The sequence below is a fragment of the Chionomys nivalis genome, chromosome 8 (genome assembly GCF_950005125.1).
Source record: "Chionomys nivalis chromosome 8, mChiNiv1.1, whole genome shotgun sequence".
Taxonomy (NCBI): domain Eukaryota; kingdom Metazoa; phylum Chordata; class Mammalia; order Rodentia; family Cricetidae; genus Chionomys; species Chionomys nivalis.
Window position 1 is genome coordinate 43969726 of NC_080093.1, and position 11935 is coordinate 43981660.

Genomic DNA, 11935 nt, shown 5'->3' on the forward strand with positions numbered 1-11935 from the left:
CTCCAAGGGAGTAGGCAGGAACCATAGATCTCTTCAGGGCCAGGCGTTGAGTCTGAGACCTCTGAGAGAGTAAGCCTGAGCCAGGTCGTCTGGGGCTATGGGCACATCTGAGCCTGGGAACTCTGAGGCAGTAAACCATAGCCAGAGACCTTTGCAGGTCCAACTCCAAACCAGGGACCTCTGCAGAAGTGGATTCAGACCAGGAGTTACAGAAACAGGCCAAAGCCAGAAGCCTAAACCAAAGCAAGCCTGAGGCAATGATCTCTACCTTGGGCTGGAGCAGGATTGAGGCAACAAATTCCACAGAAGTGAGTCTGAATGAACTATCTTGGCCAAGTGGGCCTGAGGAAGCTAGCTCCACAGGAGCAGGAGCTGGGAGTCAAGCCAGTCCCGGGACACTGGCGAATCAGGACTGATCCAGTGAACTGGTCCAGAGCAGATGGGAGACAGCAAACTCCACCAGAACAGGTACAGGTGAGTAACCGCTGAGCAAGTGAGCCAGAGCCAGAGATTGCTGACTGTCCATATGTGAATTTGGGATTTTCAAGGGAGTAGACCTAAGCCAGGACCCTTGTGGGTCTGGGCATAGCTCTAGAACCTCTGAGGAATTGGGCCTGAGCCAGTACCTCTGTCAGTCTGGGCATGAATCTGGGACCTCCGAGAAAGTAGACAGGAACCAAGCACGAGACTGGGACCAGAGAGAGAGTAGGCCTGAGCCAGGAGCTATGTGGGTCCCAGCATTGGTCTGGGACATCAAAGGAAATTAGCAGGAACCTGAAACCTCTGCAGGTCCATGTGTGAGTCTGGGACCTCTGAAAAAGTAAGCCTGAGCCAAGTCCTCTGACGTTCTGGATGCACCCAAGCCTGGGAACTCCAAGGCAGTAGACTGGAGCCAGAGACTTTTGCAGGACAAATTCTGCAGGAAGGATCCAGACTAGGATTTACAATAACAGGTCAAACCAGTAACCAACCAGGTAATTAGAACTAGAACTATGGCACTGAATGTGGAACAACCACCTGAGCTTTGGATTCACTGGCACCTAGAAGATTATTCAAAAGAATCTCAAACAGCCCCAACCACACCTACTAGAGGAAAAGATGAGAAGAAAAGGTAAGAACACATACACCAAAAAGAGCAACACAACACCAGTAAAACCTAGAGACCCTATAACAACAAGAGTTGAACAACCAAATATAGACAAAGCAGAAGTAATTGATCTAAAAAATAAACTTCAGGAGAATGTTTGAAACTCTCAAAAAGGAAATCAGAAATTCCCTCAAAGAAATGGAGGAAGAGACCAACAAAAAAAAATTGGAAGACATCAGCAAATCTCTTAAAGAAAACCAAGAAAAAGAAATCAAACATATGAAAGAAACTATTCAAGACTTGAAAACTGAGTGACGTTATGAGCAACTGTAAAAGGTCATCATTCTGAACACTGACTTTCTTCTTAGCCAGAGATATAATTTTTAAAGCTAGAAGCTTATAGCAATATGCAAATGTGTGTTTAAAACAACTTAGCATAGGACTAAAGAGGTAGGAAATTGGTTAAGAGCATGTACTACTCTTTTTTTTTACTAACAGAAGGTCTATGAACCATATTTTGTATATTACACATATTGAAGACAGAAAAAAATTATAAAAACCCAGAAAGCACCTTTTTTTCCCCAGAGTCTGACTATTTAGCCCAGACTCGCCTCTAACTTGTGATCCTTCTGCCTCAGCTCCCTGAGTGCCTGGGTTATGTGTAGACCACCAGGACTGGCTAAGAGGTTACTTCATATTGCAACACACAGTTTCCTGGAGAGGTGAACTGCAAGACTAGTGGTTCTCAGCTGTAGTAGGAGACTGTTTGTTTGTTCCAGGCTGCCCAACACCAAAATAATCAGCCAGAAACTATATTATTTGCAATACTGTTTGACCAATAGCTTAAGCGTATTTTTGGCTAACTCTTCTATCTTTGGGTGTGTATGTTCAAACACCTACCTTGGGACTTTCTCAACCACCTATAGCTCCAGCGCTAGGATTTGCAGGTATCTATGTTCACACTGCATACATGCACACAATTAAAGAGTAACAATACTAAATCTTTAAAAACAAAACTCCTGTAAAAATAACAACCTCTACATTAAATCCAATAAATGACCACCAAAAAATCTTTGGCTGTTCCAGTGAAAACAGTGTCAAGTAAAGCCATGTTGGGATTCTAGAGAACAAAAATGGGATCAGGAGAATTTATTCAGGCATAAAGTCCTCCAGAGACTACAGGCCCAGGAGGACAGTAGCATCTCTCACTCCAGTCACCTAGAGAAATAGCAGTTAAACTGTCTTTGGAGACCTAGCTCAGTTTCTTATGAATAAAAATGATGTATTACTTGTATGTGGTGAGTTCTCTTTATCTACATAGTGCACTTCTCTTTTTTTAGTTGAAAACATTTTATTTTTCCAATATTTCTTTTTAAACCTGCATGCTGCCAGTGGAAAATATCAAAAACTAACACTTATAGCCTCATGAAAATAATTTAAATAAATTTACACACTGTGGAAATCAAATGGAAGATTCTTCAAACAATTAAAATAAAATGATTATATAACTATATATAGCATTTCTGATCAGATACTCAAAAAATCAAAGTCAGCTTACTATAGAGACACACTTGCACACCCATGGTTACCACAGCTTGGTTCACAGTGGACAGGTTATAAAGTCAGTCTATTTGCCCACCAGTGGATAAATGGTAAAGGAAATGTCTCTTCTCAGTCTTGAAGAATGAAATCACGTTTTCTGCAGAAAACTAGATGGAGCTAGACATCATCATGTTAATTAAATAAAATAATCCAGCTATTATGAGAGCAAATAGCTCATGTTTTCTTTAATATGTGGAACAAGAGGAAAAGTAAGAAAAAGGAGAGCTATAATATACTTGAACAGGAAATAGAGCATAAAAAGAAGATAACAAAGAAAAGACTATGTGATCAAATTATATTGTATGCCTAAATAAAATTTATAATTAAGCTCATTAATTTGCCTTAGTACAGCAATAAAAAATTCTTGGGTAAAATTATTCCCCCTTATGTAATTAATATTTGCAGTTTACATCTTCCTTGTTGCAATATTAATGCATGTAAGTATATATTTGTGAGTTTTATGCTGATATTCTCTTTATACACATATCGTGCTTCCATATAATTGACTTCCATCTCTTATCTCTTATTTTCCCCTTTCTGCCCTCTCCCCTCTTCCCACTCTCTTTATACTCATCCCTAGTTGTCAATTTACTTACTACATTCAGGTTGACTTTTAAAATATTTGTTTACCTTCAGGCATGAAAAAGTAAAAGTAAAAATCCCAGGCAGAGAGATCAAATGCTGGCCTCAAATCCAATCAGAAAAAAAAATGTATATTCCTGATAACAGCACTTCCCCCACACTATTAAACAGAGGACAAAATTATCCTGGCAAGTCTATACTGTAGCAAGCAGGATTCTGGGTAATATCACTGCTCTCTTTTCGCCACTATCAGCCTGAATAGGACCTTCCAGTCATAGGAAAGGTAGCCCTCAGGGGGAGAATTTTCTGATCAGTTTGAGACTGAATTTGCTGTATCCTGAAACTAAAATGTGTGGCACCCTCAACATTATTGTCTTACCATCAGTTACAAGTCACAAGCGATGATAATAGGCTGTGTTGGATAGGCCTAGGAGGAGTTGGAAGGGAGAGTCAGAAATGGATATGATCAACAAATATTGTATACATTTATTAACAATGTAAAAATTAATAAACAGGTCAATACTGGACATAGTGCCTGATTTTCAAATGCGTTGCAGAACCAGAGTATTAAAAACAACACGGTATTAGCATAAAAGTAAATATGTAAACAATAGAATAGAATAGAACAATCTGAAGTAAAGTAGAAAGTGACTGAAGAAAGTACCCAAAAATTACTTCTGAGCTGAGCACTGGTGGCTCACACCTTTAATCTCAGCACTCAGGAGGCAGAGACAGATTTCTGTGAGTTCAAGGCCAACCTGGTCTACAGAGCAACTTCCAGGACAGGCTCCAAAGCTACACAAAATGACTGCTGGCCTTTACACACAAGTCAACCACATGCACCAGCACACTTTTATACAAAAAAAAAAAAGCCACACACACAAATGAATGAAACTACAAATTATGATGTCATATGACATACTAGAGACCAGGGACTATCTGGAAAACAAGATAAGATAAAATTTCAAAAAATAATAAAAAATTTAAAAAGGAAAGCTCTGACACATTATGAGACAAGGAACCTCCATAGATACCATTGAGTATATTTTCTGCAGGGATCTACTGTTGAGAAGGCAGCCTACCCTTTAAAGTAGTAATGTTTGCCCAGTTAGATTATCTGGAGGAAACTATTTTTTTCATTTACAAGTGATTATCAATTAGATATTCTTCTGAGTTAGGAATGGAAACATGTATCCACTAATTTCAGCTAGAAGAATTTATAAACAAGTTAAGATCATTTTGCATACTATTCAACACTCAGTCTTCTTGTTCTTTCAATAATTATATCACAATACTGTTTACTGGAAAGTTATTTTTATTCTCCAATCAGATTACATAAAACATATCCAAGATTCAGGGACCCTTAAAATTGATTGTTTGAAAATTTAATACTTAAAGGAAAAAACTATGTTTATTAACTTAGTGGCTAAAGGGACAAATATTTAGAGCATTTTGGGTGACTTCTGTAACAATGGATCATAAAGAATTCTGACTGAAAGAAATGACCAATTTCAGTGCCCTTCCTTAGAGGAAATTATTTTCCCATTCCCAGTTATCTTTTGTTTCCTATAGCTCTTTTTATAGAATTGAGACTTGCTCTGGCTCACTTTAGCATGTGGGTTGTTGTCTTTGCTCAGCTCCTTTGTGGGCAGTCACACTGATGAGAATTTACAGATGTAACTTCTGACATTACTCAAAGGCAATCTTATATCAACATCACTGCTCTTCTGGCCCTTATAACTCTTCCTGCCCTCTCTTCCACAGTGTTCTCTGAGTCTTGGTGTTGGAGTGTTTTGTAGATATCTCTATAACGATGAACTCAGCATTCTAACGCTAAGGATGCAAACACACATATCTTGGTGGTAGTCAACAGTTCTCTAACTGAACGAAAGGCCTACTTAAGATAAAAACCATGCTCGGTACTGGAAAATTAGCTAACTAACTACTCTGCGCTAGTGAAAATGTATATTGGAAGAGAACTTAACAGCAACCACTTTGCTAAGCGAGCTTGAAACTTAACAACAATCTGAACATATGTATTATACCACAGACATGCCTAGTCTTCACCCCTCATCAAAGAAACATCTCTTTGCAACAGACAGAGATCACTTATAAAAAACACATAACCTATCAAAATTCATAGTTGTTTGTGGTTTGGAGAAGGATACCACCCACCATGGATATTACAACCAATGAACATTTGTTGATGCTGTCAATACATGGTTTGATTAAGAGCTTGGATTTCTTTTGAAACTCTGGACTTTTAAGATGTTATCTTCGTTTTGCTTGACACAGCATGTATATGCTGGTCCTCACTCATGTTTAGGACATAATGAAAAGTTTAATTTCCTCAGAAAGTATTCTGACAAGATAATATAATGCCAAATTCTTATTCTCCCTTTCAATTTTTTACCATTACTTTTTTTATTCAGCATGATGTGTATGTTTCTGTACACACATTATGCACTCCTTTTGTTGTTTGTTTTGTACTTATTATAACCACTGTATTTAAGCAACACAGATGCAAAGACCATTTCTTATTTTGGATAGACTTGTTAGCAAGTCTCGGATCGGTAGTTCAAACTCTGCAAGGGTCAAAACAATTGAGCACATCAACATTTCTTCTCAAAAATGAAATGTCAATTAAGAGAAGCATGCAAAAAATATAAATTTCTATCCCTTAACCTAACGTCAAATTGCAACCCTGTAGTTCTTTCATTACCAAAAGAATTATTTTTAAAGTTACTGAAAATATCCCATGATATCCATTAAAGAGAATAGCTGAATTCCCATAGAATCTTTAATCACATACTCCCCAGTTGTGTGAGATACAGCTTGTTGTAATCCTCTTGAGATATTTTTTCCCACAAGAGCTCCACAGCTATAGCAGTCTCTCCTGGTTACCATATTTTAACATGTGAAGTCTCCATTGGCCTATTACTAAAGGGAGCAGCCCAAACGAGGGGCCTCTTTAATATCTGTTATTGATCTATCTTTAATAGTTGTCTAGGACTAACTATTAATTGTTTCCCAAATGGCATGTAGCAAGAGCATTTTCACTTGGGAAAAATAAATGTGTTATTATTTACTGGGATAAAACAGTAATCTCATGTTACAAAGTACAAGAATGATGAAGATTACTTTTTTGTCACACTCGGGCATCCTTCAGGGCAGGTATCCGTGGCGTTACCTGTCTACTACTCCTTCTTATGGATGGGTATATTATGGAATGTAAGGAGGTGAGATAATTTAACTATGAAGGAAGACAAGGATACCAGAAGTCAAGCTTGTCTTTGAGGGTTCCAAAACCAAATTCTATGTATTTCTTCAAAGAAATATATTTTCTTACTTTCAGGGATGGAATTATTAATTGAGCCCTAATTATGTATGAAAGTGGTAGATTTACATGCTATGCTGGTCAGGTAAGAAGGCAAGCCTCTGAATTAGACCCATAACCTTCATGAACTTGAGGACAGAAGCAACCAGGAGAGTACAAACTGTGAGTTCAGTCATCTTTACTTTGGGTCATTGAAAGCTTAGACTTCAATGTTTTAAATATTGCTATATTTTGTAACAGAGATATTCAAAGGCTGTATGCCCAAATATAGAGATGATTTGTAATATATATATATACATATATATAATATTTTTATTTAAGTAATGTATTAAATATATAGAAAATATTATATAACATGTATGCAGCAAATATTATATATATAATATATTATATATATTATAATATATTATAAATATATAATATGACATGAGGCAGTTAATAGGTTATGGGTCCCAGCTTCACTAAAATTGAACTTGATTGATTTTGAAATAAGTTTTTGAACTACTATAATCTTGGTTGGCTTTTTTAGGGAAATTAATAACATGTGTTATCTTAACTAATCCCAGAGATGATGAAAAGATCAAATTGAGGTATCATTGCAAAATGTTCTTACAATCAAGGAAAATCATAGTAATATTTTAAAAGGAAGAATGACTATCAGTAAATAAGAAAATATCATACTTAAGAACATGTATAAAATACTCAGAAATAGTCACAAAATTATAAGATATGACTATGATATAAAAAGATGCAAATTAATGTTCTATTTCTATCATAGAGACTTACCTGGTATTAGAGACAGGGCTCTTTAACCAGTGAGTGGGATGAGCAATGCTAATTCACTATTTCACAATTGTAAACAACAATAAAACACTGTGCTCTTCCTGAGAAATGGAAAATATGAATAAAGCTCAGTATTTATTGGCCTGGATGCTTACTTAAGTCACAAAACTCCCAACATCAGGAAATGTGTCTTGTGTGCTTCTGGGGATGAGGAAATCAGCAAAAGTCTTGTGCCTAAGACAGACACTATGTTTATCAAGAGAATAAGAATACGGACAGCACCTGGTACTTTATATGGCTAATTTGCTTTGATTTTTTAAATAGATACCCAAAGATTACACAGCAGGACATTTGAAGATCCAGTTGTTTTTATACAAATGAGACATAGAAAGGTCATTTGCTCTGAGTTGCACTTCCATGACTTATGTATATTTCTTTGGATCATTTATTTTATACTAGACTCTCTTTAGAATATTCAGTTAATGTTCAAACAGATGCTGTTGCTCACAGAAGACACAAGGAGATATATTTAAAAATGAATAGTTGTATCAAACACCTAACTATTGCAGTTATGAGCCAACATGTGAGTGCTAGGAACAGAACCCACATTCTCTTCATGAGTACTTAGTGTCTGAACCTCCAAATCAATTCTCCAGCCACAACTTCTAAATTCTGACATATTTCAGTAAAAGATGTTTAAAAGAAAATGCAAATTCAAACTTTATTTGTAAACATTCTTTTTTTGTTTTGTTTTTTGTTTTTTTGTTTTTTTGAGACAGGGTTTCTCTGTGGTTTTGGAGCCTGTCCTGGAACTAGCTCTGTAGACCAGGCTGGTCTCGAACTCACAGAGATCCGCCTGCCTCTGCCTCCCGAGTGCTGGGATTAAAGGCGTGCGCCACCACCGCCCAGCATTTGTAAACATTCTTGACTTACAAGTAAGTGGAGATTTAATAACAGGCATGATGGAAACCTGACTAAATATTTTTTACAAAATTCATAACATCAGTGAAAATAGGCTTTTAAATTTTTGCATTTCTAAAAATTGAAAACTAACTTCTACTGTGACAGAAAATATGATATATATCTTTCTAGGTCTGGGTTAACTCACTTGGGATAATTGCTTCCATCTCCACTCTTTCACCTGCAAATTTTATAATTAATTTATTTTGTGTTTTATCTTACCCAAGGTATCTTGTATTCTGAGAATAGAAAGATAATCATACATCTCCTATACTTTAAATCTTATAAAAATAAAGTCATTTATTTGATGCATATGTTATCCATGTTTTGTGAGTCTACTAAGATATAGATATGTAAGTTTATAACCATGATGACTAAAGCATAAAAGGATACTTGTTCTTTGCTCAACTGTAATGGCTAGCCACATACAAAGAGATAAGGGTTGCATAAGGGGCTATATAAAGGATAGAAGAAGAAAGGAGTATAGTAAGAATCATAATGAAAATTTTGTCACCAGTCTTTTAGTTTTACTTCATCTGGAAACTCCAATTTGTGTATTGTCCACTTCTGAAATCAAGATATACCAAGACCCTTGACTGGATCACAATGTACAAAAGTTATGTACTTCAAATTTGGATTATAATTTTATTCAATAAAATGTTGATGGGAAATTTGGGGCCAAGCCATATAACCACTAACCAAATTCATGGACATTATGTAAAGTGGAGCTGTTTTTTGCGTCCTGTTATTTCTGACCTGGAGACAAATTAAGACCATGAATCAAGGACAATCAGATGTGAAAGTAAAATATGTTTATTGTGAAAAAGGAACTTTGACTGTATATATTCCATAATTTGTAGTGTAAAAGTTACTCTTTTCTGTATGTGGTAAATGGAACATCCCGTGTATCTTATTCTATGATGAGACCAATTAATGTTAAATATTATCATTATATAAAATATCCTTTTTATATAACATAGATAGACAAAAATGAAATCAGAGTAAAAGTACATCTTACAATATTTCTGAAAATGTTCTTGTTATAAATGCTTATGTGCTACCAGAGTTTTTATGTTGAAATCCTAACCTCCATGTTGGTGATACTTTAAAGCAGAGTGATTAAAGGTATATATGCAGTGAGAGAAGACCTCATGCGGCTGGAGTTAGCTTCACAGTGAAAACAATCTCCAAGAGATTACAAATTCCCTGCAAGAATAAACAGAAGACCTAAAGCCGTGTATAAACACAGAAGTGGGCATTGAAATAAATCACTATTCCCCAACCTGAACAATACTGAGAAATAAATTTGTAGTGTTTAGATGCTATCTATAGTGAATAGCATTAGCCTAACATTTCCAAGCAAACAGTTTGATTGGACATACCATTACAAAGCTGAAAACTGGACAACACATAACAAAAATTTAGAAAATGAGTAAAAGGTACATGTTCCCTGGAATTGCATTATATTGCCATAACTTAATATCTTACATGATTCTAGTTCAGTGATAAAAATGGTTTATGCTAGTTTTTCAGAGTTCGCATACAGGCTTTGATATTTTCCAGAAAGCAATTAATGTGATGTTCTTATATAAAGAATACCCTCCCCCTTGGCCTTAATTCAGTCATCATGGAGTTACAAGATTCAGATACAATATCTCTTGGAATATAGTGGGATCTTATATCACTTAATTTAATTTACTCAGTTTTATTTAAACTTCAGTTTTGCTCCATAGCTTGCTTAGATGAGAATGCAGGAAAGGAACATTTGCACAGTGAGAGAAGGCACGGAGAGGACAAGCAGAGAGGATCATCAGTCTCCCCCGCCCCCATCTCTCATCCTGATCTCCTTTCTCTTTGCTGCAGGGAAGCCACCTGATCTCTAATGGAGAACAGTACAGAGGTGACTGAGTTCATTCTTGCAGGCTTAACAGATGACCCAGAGCTTCAGCTCGCTCTCTTCTTTGTCTTCCTTCTCATCTATCTCTGCACTGTGCTTGGGAACGTGGGAATGACAGGGCTGATTCTGCTGGACTCACACCTCCACACTCCCATGTACCTTTTCCTCAGTCACCTGTCTCTGGTGGACTTTGGTTATTCTTCAGCTGTCACTCCCAAGGTAATGGCAGGACTCATTTCAACAGATAAAATCATATCCCACAATGCTTGTGGCACCCAGTTCTTCTTCTTTGTGGGATTTATAACCACAGAAAGTTTCCTCCTGGCTGCCATGGCTTATGACCGCTATGCAGCAGTGTGTAAGCCCCTGCATTACACCACCATCATGACGACAAACACATGTACTTGTCTGATCATAAGCTCCTATGTCTGTGGCTTCCTGAATTCTTCCATCCACACTGGGAACATCTTTAGGCTCTCCTTCTGCAAATCCAATGTGATAGACCACTTCTTTTGTGATGCCCCTCCTCTACTGGCCCTCTCATGCTCAGACACCACTGTCAGTGAGATGGTAATTTTCTTTGTGGTGGGTTTTAATGCTCTCTTCTCTATTGTAGTCATCTCAATCTCCTATCTGTTTATATTCATCTCTATTCTGAGGATGCAATCATCTGAAGGGCGCCAGAAGGCCTTTTCTACCTGTGCTTCCCACCTCACTGCAGTCTCTATCTTCTATGGGACAGTCATCTTCATGTACTTACAGCCCAGTTCCAGTCACACCATGGGCACTGACAAGGTGGCATCTGTGTTCTATACCATGGTCATCCCCATGCTGAATCCTCTGGTCTACAGCCTGAGGAACAAAGAGGTCAAGAGTGCATTCAAAAAAGCTGTGAAAACTGCAAAATCTTCTGTAACATTCATATTTTAGTTTCACATCAAATCTAACATAAAACATCTTCACTTACTTTCTAAATATTAAAAAAATATTGGCTATCCAGTCCTTATAGTTCTAATATTTTAAATAATTTTTCAGCTAGTTGTGAAGCTTAAAGAAGAAATTACTTCAAAATAAGAGTGATAAAACTAATGTAATAGAAGCAATCACACATAAAGAGGCAATATTAGATTTATTTAAGATTTATTTAATTACTATGGTGATGAAGGAGCGGCAGGGCTGCGTCCCACCACCCAGCTAGCTTTACCCAAAATAATTACATAGAAACTGTATTCTTTTAGACACTGCTTGGCCCATTAGCTCTAGCCTCTTACTGACTAACTCTCACATCTTGATTAACCCATATCTAATAATCTGTGTAGCACCACGAAGTGGTGGCTTACCAGTAAGATCTTAACCTGCGTCCATCTTGGAGAGGAGATCTATGGAGACCGCCTGGAGAGGAGAGGCATGGCGTCTGGCTCACTGCCTTTTTCCTCCCAGCATTCTGTTCTGTTTACTCTGCCTACCTAATTTTCTGTCCTATCAAAGGCCAAACAGTTTCTTTATTAATTAACCAATGAAAGCAACAGATAGATACAAGACCCACCTCCATCACTATGGTCATATCCACAATCTCATGCTCAGACATGCCGATACACTTATGTGTGCTTATATGCATTACATACATATCTCTCCTTCATGAAAAAAAATGGAAAAAATTTTTACAAGCTACATAAATGACCATGGT

The 11935-nt window shown here is 36.9% G+C and overlaps 1 protein-coding gene across 1 annotated transcript; it reads left to right on the forward strand.

The window, feature by feature from the left end:
- Positions 1-10233: 10233 nt before the first annotated feature.
- On the forward strand, positions 10234-11178 carry LOC130879640 (olfactory receptor 5B12-like). Its single transcript, XM_057778363.1, has one exon. The coding sequence runs from the start codon at positions 10234-10236 to the stop codon at positions 11176-11178; it is 945 nt and encodes a 314-aa protein (XP_057634346.1).
- Positions 11179-11935: the final 757 nt, after the last annotated feature.